Below are 14,291 nucleotides of genomic sequence, written 5' to 3' on the forward strand. Positions count from 1 at the left end.
ACCGTCGTCGCTCCTGCCTCCGCCCCTCGGCCGCTTTCGCGCACGCGTGCCCCTTCTCCCGGCCCCGCCCTCCCCGTCACCCGTAACAACCACTGGAGCCTCGCCGGGCCCCTCCCGCTCCCGCCCCACGGCCCACTCCCCGGAACCGGCGGCTGGGCTGCCGCAGCCAGCAGTCGAACGGCGACGGCACCGCGGAGCCGCCGGCATGAGCACCCCCCGCCGCCCCGCGTCCCCGGCCCGGCCCTTCTGACAAGAGGTAGGCGCGCGTCTCCTAGGCGGGCTCCGAGCGCGCCCCCGGCCCGGCCCCTCCGGGAGGCGCGAGGCTCTCGCGTCCGCCTCCCCGCCTTGCCTGCCCTTCCCCGGCCTCTTGGCTCCCCCCGGCTCCCCCCGGCTCCCCGACTCGGGAGCGGACTGTCTTCCCGCCCGCCTCCGGCCCGCCGCCCCCCGCGCTGCTCCTACTGTATTGGTCGCCCCCTCCCCGCCCCCACCCGCCCATATTCCCACCCGGGACCCCTCCTGGGGGAAGCAGAGTTTGGGGTCCCAGCCGGCCTCTGGCGCACCTCCCCGGGTCGGCCGGGGCTGGGGGCCCGAGGAGCCGCCGCGCCGGACCCCCGGATCGAGCGGAGGGCCCGGCTGCCCCTTGAGCCTGCTCGGGGTGGACTCACTGGGTCTGGCCATTGGCTAATTTTTAAGCACCGATTGTCATGCAGTAGAGGTTGCCCTGGTCCACGGTGCCACTTGGCGGTTGTAACTCCGGATTCCCACGTAGGACGTTTCTTTGGACCAGAGCATCGGAAGCTGGGAACTGGCAGGAGTTCAGAAGCTCGTGAATTAGCAGGTTCTTGAGCGTAGTCGCTTTGGGTTCTGCCGGGCAGTGGAATCCCGAATGGGTGTTACCGAGTCTTAACCGAGCATTCCTCTTTTTTTTTTTTTTTTTTTACATTCTCCCCCCACCCCTTTTGATACCCCGTATCAAATCAGCCTCTCCTTCTGTGGGAGATATCCTAAAATTAATTTTCCTAATTAAAAATTTAAAAGGTTGTTGAATTCCTGCTGGGCACCAGCATTATCAGGTTGGCAAAGCTAAATAGAACACGGTCCCAGCGCACCAGGACCTGCCGGTCCCAGAATCAAGATTAATGGCAGCATTCCAGTTGATTGTGGTGGATTCAGGAGTTTGTCTCTGAGTCTCATGATTTTAGAGCTGGAAGTCTTTCAAGATTATCTCACCCCAAACCTCGCTTTGCAGAGGTGGATCTGAGTCCGGGGGAAGTCAAATGACTTGCTTGAGGTCTCCCAGAGTTATTCTTCAGCAGTTTTCAGAGTGCCAGATATGGCTGTTTTCCGCCAGAACCTGTTCTCTCTGAGAGAGATGCGAAACGTACCAGAGGAGGTTCCAGACCTGTTTAAATGTAATAATATAGGTAGGAATCTTATGATATAAAACATATCTTCGTAAAGTTTTCTTTTTTTACAGCTAGACTTTGGACTCCTTGAGGATATTACATTTGGTACTTCTGAATATCCTCTTACCATATTCAGCATAAAATAACATTCTTAATGATTATCCTCGGCAGGACAGGTATGTTCTTTGGATTTATTTTTCTTCCTCCCTTTTAAATAGGGAAGTGAAGTCCCATAGAGGACTCCAAATAAAAGTGTGTTTTCAGAAAAATCCAGGTAGGCTGGGGCCAGTGTGTAAATGTGTCCCTGGCAGGAGGATTCCTGACTTTGAAGTAGGCTTCAGCACTTAGTTGATTGCTTCCTGATATTACAGCTATTTGAGGCTGGAGAAGTCAGTGGAGCCTCTAGCCAGAGTGCTTGGTGGTGTCTCTGCCATTTGAAGATAGGTCCCTGAAGTTGTCTTTTTAAAAAAATATATTTAATTAATTAATTAATTAATTAAATTCTTGGCTGTGTGGGGTCTTAGTTGCGGCGTGGGGTCTTAGTTGTGGCAGGCGGGATATTTGTTGTGGTGCGCGGGCTTCTCTCTAGCTGCGGTGCGCGGGCTTCTCTCTAGCTGCGGCGTGCGGGTTTTCTCTCTCTAGTTGTGGCGCGCAGGCTCAGTAGTTGTGGTGCGTGGGCTTAGTTGCCTCGCGGCCCATGGGATCCTAGTTCCCTGACCAGGGATGGAACCCACCTCCCGTGCATTAGAAGGCAGATTCTTTACCACTGGACCACCAGGGAAGTCCCTAAAGTTGTGGTCTTGCACTTAGAAAGTGGGAATTGACAAGTTTCCTTTGAAAATATCTTTTGAGGAGTATCCCATAATTTGAGACACACTAGTGTTTTTTTCCACTTTTATTTTTGTGTGTCCTGGGCTTAATATCTTGGAGTGCCACCATTTTTATTTGGCTTCTAATGGAAGTTGTTGAAGAGAAAATGATTCAAGAACTAATTGTATGGGTTACCAGAATAATGGAATCATGACATTTCACTGCTGGAAAGGACCCAGGGCAGCCCCTGGAGAGGCGGTGAGGCAGGTAGGGCAATGGAGTCCTCCAGCCCTCAGACCAGAGCTGCTTCTTCCCTCACTCCACTTGGGCTTTCTTCACCTTTTCTTACTGTCTTTATCGCCTTCCCTTGTCCTTGTACAATTAAGCCTCGTCTTTTGACTTTTGCGTGCATAGAATTATGACCCACTGAGATTCCTTAGACTGTAGTATGTTGTGTAAATGCAGATTTAATTTTTTCCACATCTTGTTTACTTATCACAAATGTTTGTGTTTTGCAGGTGTGAGAGGATTGCTGTTTTATTGCAATCATGGTGCAAAAATACCAGTCACCAGTGAGGGTGTATAAACACCCCTTTGAATTAATTATGGCTGTAAGTACTTTTCAGTTTACTCTTCAGCTTCTTATTTTTTTAGGTATTCAAATTTGGTGACCTGTTCCACTTTTACTTGTTCTGTTTTTATGCTTTTGAACTTTATCAAGTTTGTGAAATGTTTTTAAACTATAAGTCTCTGAAAATCAAAATCTGCATGTTTATTTTTTAAATAATTCACCTCAGGGTAATGTATGAATTTCAGTTAATTCTCCATTTGAAAAACACAGAAGTGGGATTGTGACTAAATAATTCCTCCTCTGGATTTTGCTCTTTTTTTGTTTGTTAAAGTAGAAAAGGGATGTGGAGAGTGGTTTTTTCCCTCTGCTGCTCATTTAGATTATGGGTGAATTCACCATGTGGAACTGACACATAGGATGGGGTTTAATGTACCAGATTCTAAGGACTCTGTTGAATGAATTTCCTCCGCTAATATCAAATTCATGAGTCATATTAGAATTCTACAAATGGGGTAACTAAAGTCTTAATTTTCTTTGTTACTACCTAAAGAGTTTGGTTCAAAATAAGCATTTCACTAGAGGCAAAAAAATCCCCCCAAAACCCAAAACAAACTTTTTGCCAATCCCTTTTAGATTAGTATAAGGTATTCTTTCCTTTCCCTTCTCTTTTGTGTTATTGTTAAGGTGTAATATAAGTGGATGTACAGGAAGATGCCTCTGTCATGAAATATGCCCTGATGAAAGTGTCAGTCTGAACCGAGATGAAGAACCAGAACCTTCCGGCCCGATGAGGGTCCCTCTCGGCTCTCCTGGTCCCGCGTAGTTAGCCCCGACTCTGGCTATGACACGGAGATGAATTTCTCTGTGTCTGTTCCGTGTATAAATAGAAACTCAGGTGTTTTTGCATCTGGCTTCTTCCTACTCAGCATCGTTTGTGAGATTTATCCAGATCAATTTAGTTTTGGAAAACAAAACAAAACTCAAGTCTTCTCAAGGGAAAAATTTAGATTTAGGGCGTCTGTTTTTTAAATTGATGTATAATTTATAGACAGTGAAATGGTCACAGGTTGATAGTTTGATCAGTTTTGACTAAAGAGTGACACGCATCCCTGTCAAGATGCAGAGCCTTTCCATCCATTACCGCAGAAAGTTCCCTTGTGCCCCTTCTCTGTCAGGTGTGAGGTTTGGGTTTTTTGTTGTTGTTGGGGGCGTATTTTTTAGTTCTGTATGTTCCTTCAATACTAGGACTGTTCAGTATTTTATGTCTAGGGCTTATCAGAAAGGCTTGCTTCCTGTTTGCATGTTCTGGGTGCTGGTTTGGCATTTGGTCACAAGGAGCAGAGGCCCACTCCGGCCTGAGAGGGGGTATTGTCGGTGGAACACATGCTGTGTGCGATGAGATCGTGCAGAAATCCAGGAATGCGAGGCGCCACGGCTGAGCTCCAAGAGCCCTGCATCGGAGGGTGGTTCCCGGCAGCAGTTGTCCCCGGAACTCCCCCCCTCTCCCGCCCCCCACCCCGGGACTCTGCCTCCTCCATCTGCCTCTCCCCCCACCACCAACCGGCTGCTTTGCTCTCTCCTGCCTTTCCCTCCCCTGCGGCTTCAGCTCCTGTGCTTTTTCAGCTGGTCATAACCCCTCTGGCTCCAGTTTGCCTTTGTGGCATTTCTTGTTGCCTTCTTTCAGTTTCTAAGTGACCGGTTCTTGTCACATTTCCTAGTTCAGATTCTAGAGAGACTAGATCTGGTCCTTCCCCCTGGGCCCAGGAAGTCGGTTGCTGGCCGGCCTGTGGATTCCTTGTGGGGCTCGGTCACCTATCCCTTTTCGGTTGGCAGGGGCTGGTGGTGCTGGGGGATTTGTGTGGGGCGGTGGAGGGCAGTGAGCCCGGGAGATGCCCGGGGGTGGAGTGGGCAGGCATGAGACTGGTGTCTTATGTTTTCCAGAACGCTAAGGACGATTTTAAAATCTTGATGCAACCCTGATCATTTGAGGCAAAGACTAATCTCTTCTGCAGACACTAGCTTTAATAAAGAGGTATTTTGATTGTCTAATGTTCAGCTTCCTTATTTTCCTTTCTTTACAGTTTTCAGAATGGTACAGTTTGCCTTGTCACTTTTATGCATGGATTTACAGAAGAAATTGAAATTGAAATTCTCAGCCACCCCTCAATCTTTTAAAATTAACTGATTTTTCACTTGCTTTTGTTTTAAGCAGTGGTAAATTTTTTTTGAGTTGTTAGAAATTATTTTTTAATCTGAAAATGAAGTATGTTACCTTTTTCCTTCCAGAATTAGGTACAGACTAGAATGTTCGTTAAGCCTGTAGTGATTTTTGTGGTGTCACTTGCCGCTTTTCTGATTGTAATTGCACAACATAGAATCCTCAGTATTTTCCTTGCTCTGTTTTTTCTCTTGTTGATGAAAAACAGTGGTATAAAAGAGTTACTCTAAAAATGTTCTTTTCATTTCATTCAGGATGAGCAAAGAGGTATATAGTTAATGCAAGAACGGAACTGTAGCTTCAACAGAAATATTTTTGAGAACCGCAGAAAGTGTTTGTGCTTCAGTAATCACAGCATGTGACAGTGACACAAGTGTTCGTCAGGTGATCAGCTTGTGGTATTGACAGGTGGATCCAGGTCCTAATTGACAGGGTCCTGTGATGACCGCTGGAGGAGATGCTGTTCCGTTCACTTAAGGCCTTTGTTTTAACCAAAAGTTTTGTTGTAATTTAGGATTGCCAGGATATGCTGAGGTAGGAGGTGCTTGTGTCAGTAGGTATACAGTGGGTATCAAGTATGTTAATTGATTTTGATTGATTTAATGACAACTGATGATTTGTTTTGGGGTCAGTATACTGGTAGAATTAAGAAATCATGTAAATGTTAATGGTAAACAAACAGAATTGAAGTGAAGGTGTTTCAGGAGGCATTTGTGGCATCTGGGGGACATTCTGTTGTTAGATGTGAGCCCAGGAACAATTGTTGGAGCGTCAGTGAGTCGAGAAGTCCCCCAGCTCAGCGCCCTTTGAGGGTGAGGCATGTGAGCCTCAGAGAAGTTAAAGCTCCCACAGTCAGCTGAGGTAGGGAGTTTGGTGTTCTTTTTATCATGATGTGTATCCTGGAGTGTGTCATGAGGGTTCTTGCCCTTGACGATGTCCGTGACCTTTCCAAGCTCAACCAGAAACATTTCCTGGGGCTGCTCTGCCTGACTTGTGGGAGGAGAACTTAATCAGTGCAGAACATTCCAGTGGATTGTGCCTTCAAGGATCTGTGGTCTCACCCGGGCCTAGTGAGGTGCCCGCAGAGAAGGGACTTAAGGTGGGAGCTGTGGTTCCGAGATGCTTGGGTTTGAGTGTTTCATTTTGAAATTTCTGAGTTAAAATACAAATTTTAAAACTTACAGCTTTCTCCCTTCTGGTGTTCATGGCCCCTTCATAAAGGATACAGAGGGAGGACGAAGGAGAGAGAGTCCATGGAACAGAGTAACGTGCAGAGTCAGGGGGTCGGGCACGGGCCGAGGCCTCTGTGGTCACAGTGGCGGGGGAGGCGAGGACCTGTCTCTGATCCTTTTCTCATCTGGGGACAGCTGCCATTGGAGCGCGTGACAGGAGAGGCCCCACAGCTCTCTGTGACGTGCCACGAGTCGCTGCCTCGTCCAGCCCCATTTCGAGTGGGCTTCCTGTCATCCGACGGATTTGGTCACGTCGCTCTCTCCTCTCCGCACCTGCACGCTCTCCCTGTTCTCTCCGTCCTGTCATCGTGCCCCCAGACCCCCTGGGCCATCTGTATCCCTAGCAGATGCATCTTTTAGATTGTGCTCTCAAGTCACATCTCTGTCCCTTTCTCTCCTGAGCACCGCCTTCGGTCCAGCCTTTGGAGGGCGTGACCAGAGCTGTTATTTTCTTACTTATACATTCCTCCCTTTGGTCCGTACTGTGTTCTCCTGCCAGACACTGTTTCCACTTGTCAGCCCTCTGTTGAAGTGATCTCTGTTATCAGTCATATCCGTTCTAAACTTCTTTGCTTTTTCTTCAGGGCCCTTCGTGTCCTACCCTCTCTGTTTAAGCTTATTTCATAATTATGCAAACTTCCCAGCATGAATGTTTACCTCTATTCTGTGCTGTCCCTGTTTGCCACTCGGTGTCTTTTCCTGCCCCCCACCCTTTCTTTTGACACTTCCTTCCCTGCATTAGATGTTCACCTTCCCCAGCTGTCTAATCTTAATCTTACTGGCCCACCCGCTTCCCTGATGCTGCTAAGAAGCCCTCCGTGTTTCTCTCCCTTTCCTCCGACTCCTCCTTAACGGTGTAGTCAGTGGCAGGTAATCAGTTTCTTTTATTCTCTAACTATTTTCTATGTTCCTCGAGGGCAGAGGCTTTGTTTTTTCCCTTGTTCCCTCCAGTTTCTGTACCAGGCACGTAGCAGGCACTCAGATATCTTTGATCAGCTGGTGGCTATTTGTTCACCTGAGCTTTTCGTGTGAGGATGTGGGAAGTGGGTTTGGTGGCTGAAGCTCAGATCTGTGGCCTGTCTTCAGACAAGGGATTTATGTTTTCTCCATGGAAAAAAAGTAACATGCTCTGACCCTTCAGTTAACCAATGCCTCCCTTAGGAGCAAAGCCCTTTTGTGATGAAGTTGGCTTTTTTTTTTTTTTTTTTTAACATCTTCATAAATTATGCAAAACCCATTTGACAAATTTCGTAGTAGTTTAAGTGATGTACTTTTACAGATTGAGTAACCGAAAAGCCCTCTTTGCAAGCGTGTGGTTGCTGATTGAGTGGCCCCCAGAACAACATTTGCTTCTGCTCTTTTCATTCTCTTGTTTGTTTTGTTCTCTGGTTTTTTTCGTTCATTTTCTCTTTCCTCAGATACCTCATGTCTTCCCACCAAGACTAGAGGATGAAGGGAGGAGAAAGAGATTTGCTGTGATACTAGGTGCAGAGCTGGGCCCCGCCACAGACGTGCTCTGTAACCTAGTGACTAGGCTGGTCACTAGTGGGGACTGTTGTGAGGACGTGATAGAACTAAGCAGACCACAGACGTGACGGTGGGTGAGGCAGGGCCTGGAAACATCCACCGCCTCCCCCATCCCTTTCTGACAGCCAGCCCCTGTCCCGCTCCCAAATACAAGGAGAGATGAATCAGCAGAGTCATATGCTGGCATATAAGCTCTGAATGTGTGTCTCTTTCAGATTAAATAGACATTTGTATTTATATTTAAGCTTTATTTCATCCATTCACAGCTTATACATCAGGACAGCTGGGGAGACATGTGGGGGACCCCGGGGTAGGCTCGTGTATCGCAGCACAGTCTGAGGGGAGCCTCACCCCAAGGGCAATCAAGTTGGCTCTTTCTGGGGCGGGGGCGGGGGCGAGGTGCACAGAAATCCGGGCGGTAGAGCGCTTCCCAAGGAGGCCTCCCCATGCATCCGTTTCCAGATTGTTCCTCTGTTGGTTGGGGTCCTGCCGGAGCCCGTCTTGCTCTGCCTTCTTGCTCCGAGGCGGGTGGCTGCCTCCTGAAGCCCCTGTGTGTTCACCCACCCCTTCCTCCTTGCCTGAAGATACTGGCAGCCCCAGTCCCCTTTCCTCGGATTTCGTTTTCTTCCTCTGACCTGAGTCCCATGCATATTGGGTTTTTACCTTTATTTCAGTTATGAAATATTTTCATTCCATCTTTTGCTTTTCTTTTCGAAGCACATCCTCTTCCTCTCATCCTAGATTTTATCCCTGGGCCCTTTTGTAGTTTCCAAGTTTCTGATGGTTAGGTGTGATGTTGAAATACATCTTTTTCATTAATTGAGGTTTTGTTAGATCTTCAGTGAGCCTAATATGCAATAGAATTTGTTTTTACTCAAAGGAATAAGCAGTCTGCATTTTGGGGTCGCTAACTTTAAAACCAGTTTTAGGGCTTCCCTGGTGGCGCAGTGGTTGAGAATCTGCCTGCCAATGCAGGGGACACAGGTTCGAGCCGTGGTCTGGGAAGATCCCACATGCCGCGGAGCAACTAAGCCCGTGTGCCACAACTACTGAGCCTGCGCGTCTGGAGCCTGTGCTCCGCAACAAGAGAGGCCGCGATAGTGAGAGGCCCGTGCACCGCGATGAAGAGTGGCCCCCGCTTGACGCAACTAGAGAAAGCCCTCGCACAGAAACGAAGACCCAACACAGCCAAAAATAAATAAATAAATAAACAAAAATTAAAAAACAAAACAAAAAAAACCAGTTTTATTCAGTCTAGGAGTGAAGGGGAATGGTCCAGTTTCTCTAATGTTATATTAAGGATCCTGGGCAGTTTTTAGTGGGGGAGATTGTACTCTTTTTATTTATCAAGTTTTTGAATGCCATAGTGTAAATGCTATTGCGTTTAATAAAAGCTGGGATTGTAGTCAGACTTGCTTAGCTTTGAAAATGAGCAATTATAGTATACTTCCATTGTACGCTGTTTTGTACAGAACCAGGCCTTTTCCGTTCTCTTAAACCCACTCTCCCAATACTTTATGCACTCTGAATTACTTTTAATGTGCTAAGGTGAAGACAGTTATGGTTCAGTAGGAGATATTTCAAGAAGAAATAAAGCAGGATCTGATTCAGCTCCTTGCCTCTTTGATTTACCTGTTTTTGTCTAAAAACCAAACAGGTAAACCCTATATTATGGAAAATTTCAAGCATACCGAAGTAGAGAGAAAGGTACCCATGGCCCAGCTCCAAAAGCATCAACATTTTGCCAATTTGTTTCATCTGCTCTCCCCACTTTTTCCACTGCTGGTGTATGTAAAGCTGATTTCAGGCATCTTGTTAATTCATCCCAAAACACTTCAGCATGCACCTCAGACTATAAGGACCTTTTTCTTTTTAAAAGGTAACCTCCGTGTCATCATCCACCCGACAAGAGTACTGATAATTCCCCCCATGTCATCCAATAGCAAGTCCATGTTCAGACTTTCTCAGCTGTCTAAAACAATGTCTTTTTCTTTTAAATTTAATTTATTTTTGGCTGTGTTGGGTCTTCGTTGTTGTGCGCGGGCTTTCTCTAGCTGCGGCGAGCGGGGGCTACTCTTTGTTGCTTTGCGCAGGCTTCTCATTGTGGCTTTTCTTGTTGCGGAGCACGGGCTCTAGGCGTGCGGGCTTCAGTAGTTGTGGCACGTGGGCTCAGTAGTTGTGGCTTGCAGGCTCTAGAGCACAGGCTCAGTAGTGGTGGCACACAGGCTTAGTTGCTCATGTGGGATCTTCCCGGACCAAGGCTCGAACCCCTGTCCCCTGCATTGGCAGGTGGATTCTTAACCACTGTGCCGCCAGGGAAGCCCCTAAAACAATGTCTTTTTACAACTTGTTTGGATCCTGCTTCAAATAAACCTTTGCATTTGGTTATTATGTTTCTTCAGCCTCCTCTGTTCCCTCACATCCTCCTTTTCCTTTGTTTTCTTTCCTGCCATGGCTTTGTTACAGAAACTAGGTCACTTGTCCTTTTCAATTACCTTAACCTTTTGCTGATTTAACTGTTCATTACGGCAAATAGGCACAGGGAGGAAGCGCAGACCTCAGACCAATCAGTTCATCTACTTTTTAGCAGCTCTGTTTAAACATTCGCTGATAGAGATTGAAGTGAGTGGTTAAAACTGGCTGCTCCTTTTTCATCCCCATGATTATCCTTTGTAATTTTGAGTTGCAAATAGGATGCAAAACATTTTTTTCCCCAAATTAAACTGGGTCTTTCCATTTATAGTTACTTTGTAACCCACTTCATTGATTCTACTGTTTATAGTGAGCAGTTGAAAGGGGTTAATTTACTGGCAGGTGTGATTAAGAGGGTTTCTGTGTAGGTCTGCTGTGAGCCCTTGGGGACCGCTGAGGTGGGGGCGGGTGGTGGCAGTGGTGCTGGCCAGTCCTTTGTTTGTGCTCCTTTCATTAGAGCCCCGGATGGGGATGTCAGTCTAGCTGGGGAAGTGCCCACAGAGAAGTTCACTGAAGAGAGGATTTGCGTTGGCAGGTGTGATAATTTATCCTTCTATCTTGATTTTTAACCTGTGCGAGAGTGAAACTGACAATTTAATATACTTCTAGTGGAATAATTTTATATGTTGCAACAGAAAGCATGTATCGCATTACAGTTCTCTTGAAAGGTACGATTTGACGTTAGGAGTACTGGCCTTGTTTTTGTTTTTCGTATGTACGTATGTAGGTTTATGTAATTATCACTCTGTAAAATAATTGCTAAATATATCGTGATATGTACTGAATCCTTTTTCCATTCCGAAGTCTGCCACGAGTATTTCATAGATCTCTCCTACACGTTTTTGCATTAGAGTATCCCTAGTGCACCGTTCACATGCATAGTGCAGATCTGAGTGATTGTTAAGTGTCCGGTTCTAAATGTCTCGCCTGTTTGATTAGACGGCTGGTGGTAGCTCTCTTCCTCTCGGGTCTCTGGCCCTCCCTCTGGTCGCCCTTGCTTTTGTTACTCCACCCACCTCCTTGCCTTCTTGGGTACAGATGGACTCTTCCTCTAATGATAACCTGTTTTGCTATTTTGAGACCCCCTGGTTGAATATTTTGTGTTTTCTGGACATCACAGGTGTTTTAATTGGTAGTTAATGCTATTTTAGGAATATGCAGCTCCCTCTTACCCGACATCTCCTCCTGGGCAGCCTCATTTAAACCCGTGGCTTCAACTGTCACTTTATATACCAAAGCTCTCAAAGCTTATCTTCAGCCTACACGCAGGAGCTTCCAGATTTCCAGCCAGCTCCCTGCCAGGCCATCTCCACCTGGCCATTCCAAAGCAGATTTAGTACATCTGAAACAAGAGTCCACACCTTCCTCCTGCCCCACAAAGAGCACACCAACAGAAAAAACACACGCACACACACACGCAATAAAATTCCTCTGAAAAGCTCTACTTTTCCTCTGAGCTGCTGCTTCTGATGAGTGCCACTGCCACGTACCCAACCCTCAGACCCGGAACCCAGACATCCCTGACAGCCCCCCTCCCCCCTCAGCCCTGGTGATGGCTGGACCCTCGCCCATTGAGAAGGTTTTCTGACCTGGGTCTGAATCTGCTCCTTTGACCCTGTTGGCTCAGCCTCAGATCACAGCTCGTACCTTCACGTCCAGGTCCCTGCAGTGACCTACGGGCTCTGCATCTCAACCCTGTCTCTCCCACCCGCTCTTTCTCAGGGTTGCTGCCGCCGAGTCTCCCAGTTGTACATCTGACCATGTCACTTGCTAGTTTAAACTTCTCAAGTGGCTGCCCCTCACCTCCAAGACGAATCCAGACCCTTTAGCTCCATCCCGGAGCCCTTCGCCTTCTGCCTCTTAAGGTCTTCTCGTAGTCTTGTCTCCGCAGGCGAGACCCACACGTGCTCCCCGCTCGAGTTCTGTGGGGTCACTGGCCGCTTCCCAAGTGTGCCATTCTGCTTCCTGGCCTTCGTGCCTGGAGGGCCTTTCTCCATCCTTCTCACCGGTCAGATCCTGTTCTCAGAGGCGTTCCCGCTCTGGGCTCTGGTGTCCCACTGTCACCTCCCTGGTTCCTGCCTTGCCGGGGTCGCTAGGCTTGTCACCTTCCCTTCCACTCGAGTGTCTTGAGGGTGGGAACCAAATGTTCTGCTTTTGACCCCGAGCATAGAGGAAGGCCCCAGAAATTGATGTGTCTAAAGAATAAGCGAGTCCTGGGATGCGTGCTCTCGCTTCCTGCATTTCTCTGCTTCTGGCAGTGAAAATTTCAACAAAAGGTCACATTGGAACATACTCTTGTGGTTGGATTTACTGCTTATACTTATATCATGTTTTGAAGGAATCTGATGCAAATTGGGTTTTGTGAGTAAAATAGAGTTTATGTTCAGTGAACTGAAGCCTATAATTACTATAGTTGACTGACAAACGTGTCCTGGTTTATGTATTACTTGGTGTTTGAGTGGCTTTTTTCCCATAGCAGTGAATACCAAGTATATAAAAAATTTTGTTTCTGTGGTTCTCCTACAGAACATAAAATTCATTTAAAAATTCTTGACTCTGATAGAATGGTATTCTAATTTTTCTAATTCTTTTTGAGATCTCTATAGGTTTAAACCTGAGAGGTTGGTGATACATGACTCTTTTTTTCTTAATGAATAAGTTACTCTGTAACATAAGGTAGTCCTAATCATAAAATGTGTGTTTTTCTTTTTGCTAGTTTAATGCCTATATATGTTTTAAAAACCAAGTCCAGAACTGAAAGCTACAGGTACATATTTTAAGAAGTAAATTGATTTAAGAGATGGTTGCATTGCAGGATGTATGCTATTAATATTGAGAAAGCTCTTCCCCAATTGCATGTTATCTTCATTTTACTGAACACAAAGTTGGTTTAGAATGCAAATTCGAACAGTCTAAATTCTGATTCTCTACTGAATCAGGATTTCTGGGGGCAGGCCCAGCAGTCTGGTTTCACAAGCCCTGGAGATGGTTCTGATGCCTGCTCAGGTTTGAGGACCACTGGTTTAGATGTCCTTAATTTGGTTTGTAGTAAATGGAATAGGAAGAAAGGAAGTTGGTTTCAGTTATAACTTTTTTTAATTTAAAAATTTTGAAAGGATAGATTCTTTAACAGTTGTATAACAGAGTCTTATATTTTGTTTTCTTTTGCAGGATTGAACATATACTAAAAGGAGACTATTTGCTTTATGTCCTTCTCTAGACTGCTGTTCTTGAGTTTATTTAGTGATAGCAAAATTATATTAACAAGCATGTGCTTCCTTGAACTGGTCTTAACTGAATTATTTGTATGGCTTTATTTGCTAATTTTCAGGTGGAGTAGATTTGTACTTTTTTTTATGTGGTAAAATATACATAACGTAAAATTTACCATTTTAACCAGTTCCAAGCGTACAGTTCGGTGGTATTAAGTACATTCACGTGTTGTACAGCCATCCTCACCATCCATCTGCAGAACATTCGCATCTTCCCAAGCGGAAGCTCTGTCCCCATTGGACACTAACTCCCCATCCCCCACCCCCAGCCCCTGGCACGCCCCACCCCTTTTCTGCTTTCTGTCTCTATAGATTTGACTATTCTAGATACCTCACATAAGAGAAATTACACAACATTTGTCCTTTTGTGACTTGCTTATTTCACTTAGCATAATGTCTCCACAGTTTGTTCATGTTGTAATGTGTCAAAAGATTTTTCCTTTTTTAAAGTTGAATAATCCCACGTATGCGTGTATATATAGATATACACACTGCAATTTGTTTATCCATTCATTCATCAGTGGACACTTGGATTGCTTCCACCTTTTGGCTATTGTGTTTACTGTACATTTTTTTTTTTTTAAGGAGTTTTTAGTGTCTTTTTTTTTTTTTAATTTTTATTTATTTATTTATGGCTGTGTTGGGTCTTCGTCTCTGCGCGAGGGCCCTCTCCAGCCGCGGCAAGTGGGGGCCACTCTTCATCGCGGTGCGCGGGCCTCTCACTATCGCGGCCTCTCTTGTTGCGGAGCACAGGCTCCAGACGCGCAGGCTCAGTAATTGTGG

General features: G+C 46.2%; 1 protein-coding gene across 1 annotated transcript in view; it reads left to right on the plus strand.

Moving 5' to 3' along the window:
* Positions 1-121: 121 nt before the first annotated feature.
* SEC14L1 (SEC14 like lipid binding 1) overlaps positions 122-14,291 on the plus strand; it is a 51,789-nt gene continuing 37,619 nt past the window's right edge. Inside the window, exons 1-2 of the mRNA XM_082442687.1 lie at positions 122-256; positions 2,735-2,827. Of these exons, the coding sequence (XP_082298813.1) occupies positions 2,765-2,827 (63 nt within the window). The 5' untranslated portion in view covers positions 122-256; positions 2,735-2,764. The remainder of the gene's footprint in view (positions 257-2,734; positions 2,828-14,291) is intronic.

The sequence above is a fragment of the Balaenoptera physalus genome (genome assembly GCF_965194825.1).
Source record: "Balaenoptera physalus genome assembly, chromosome: 20".
Taxonomy (NCBI): Eukaryota; Metazoa; Chordata; class Mammalia; order Artiodactyla; family Balaenopteridae; genus Balaenoptera; species Balaenoptera physalus.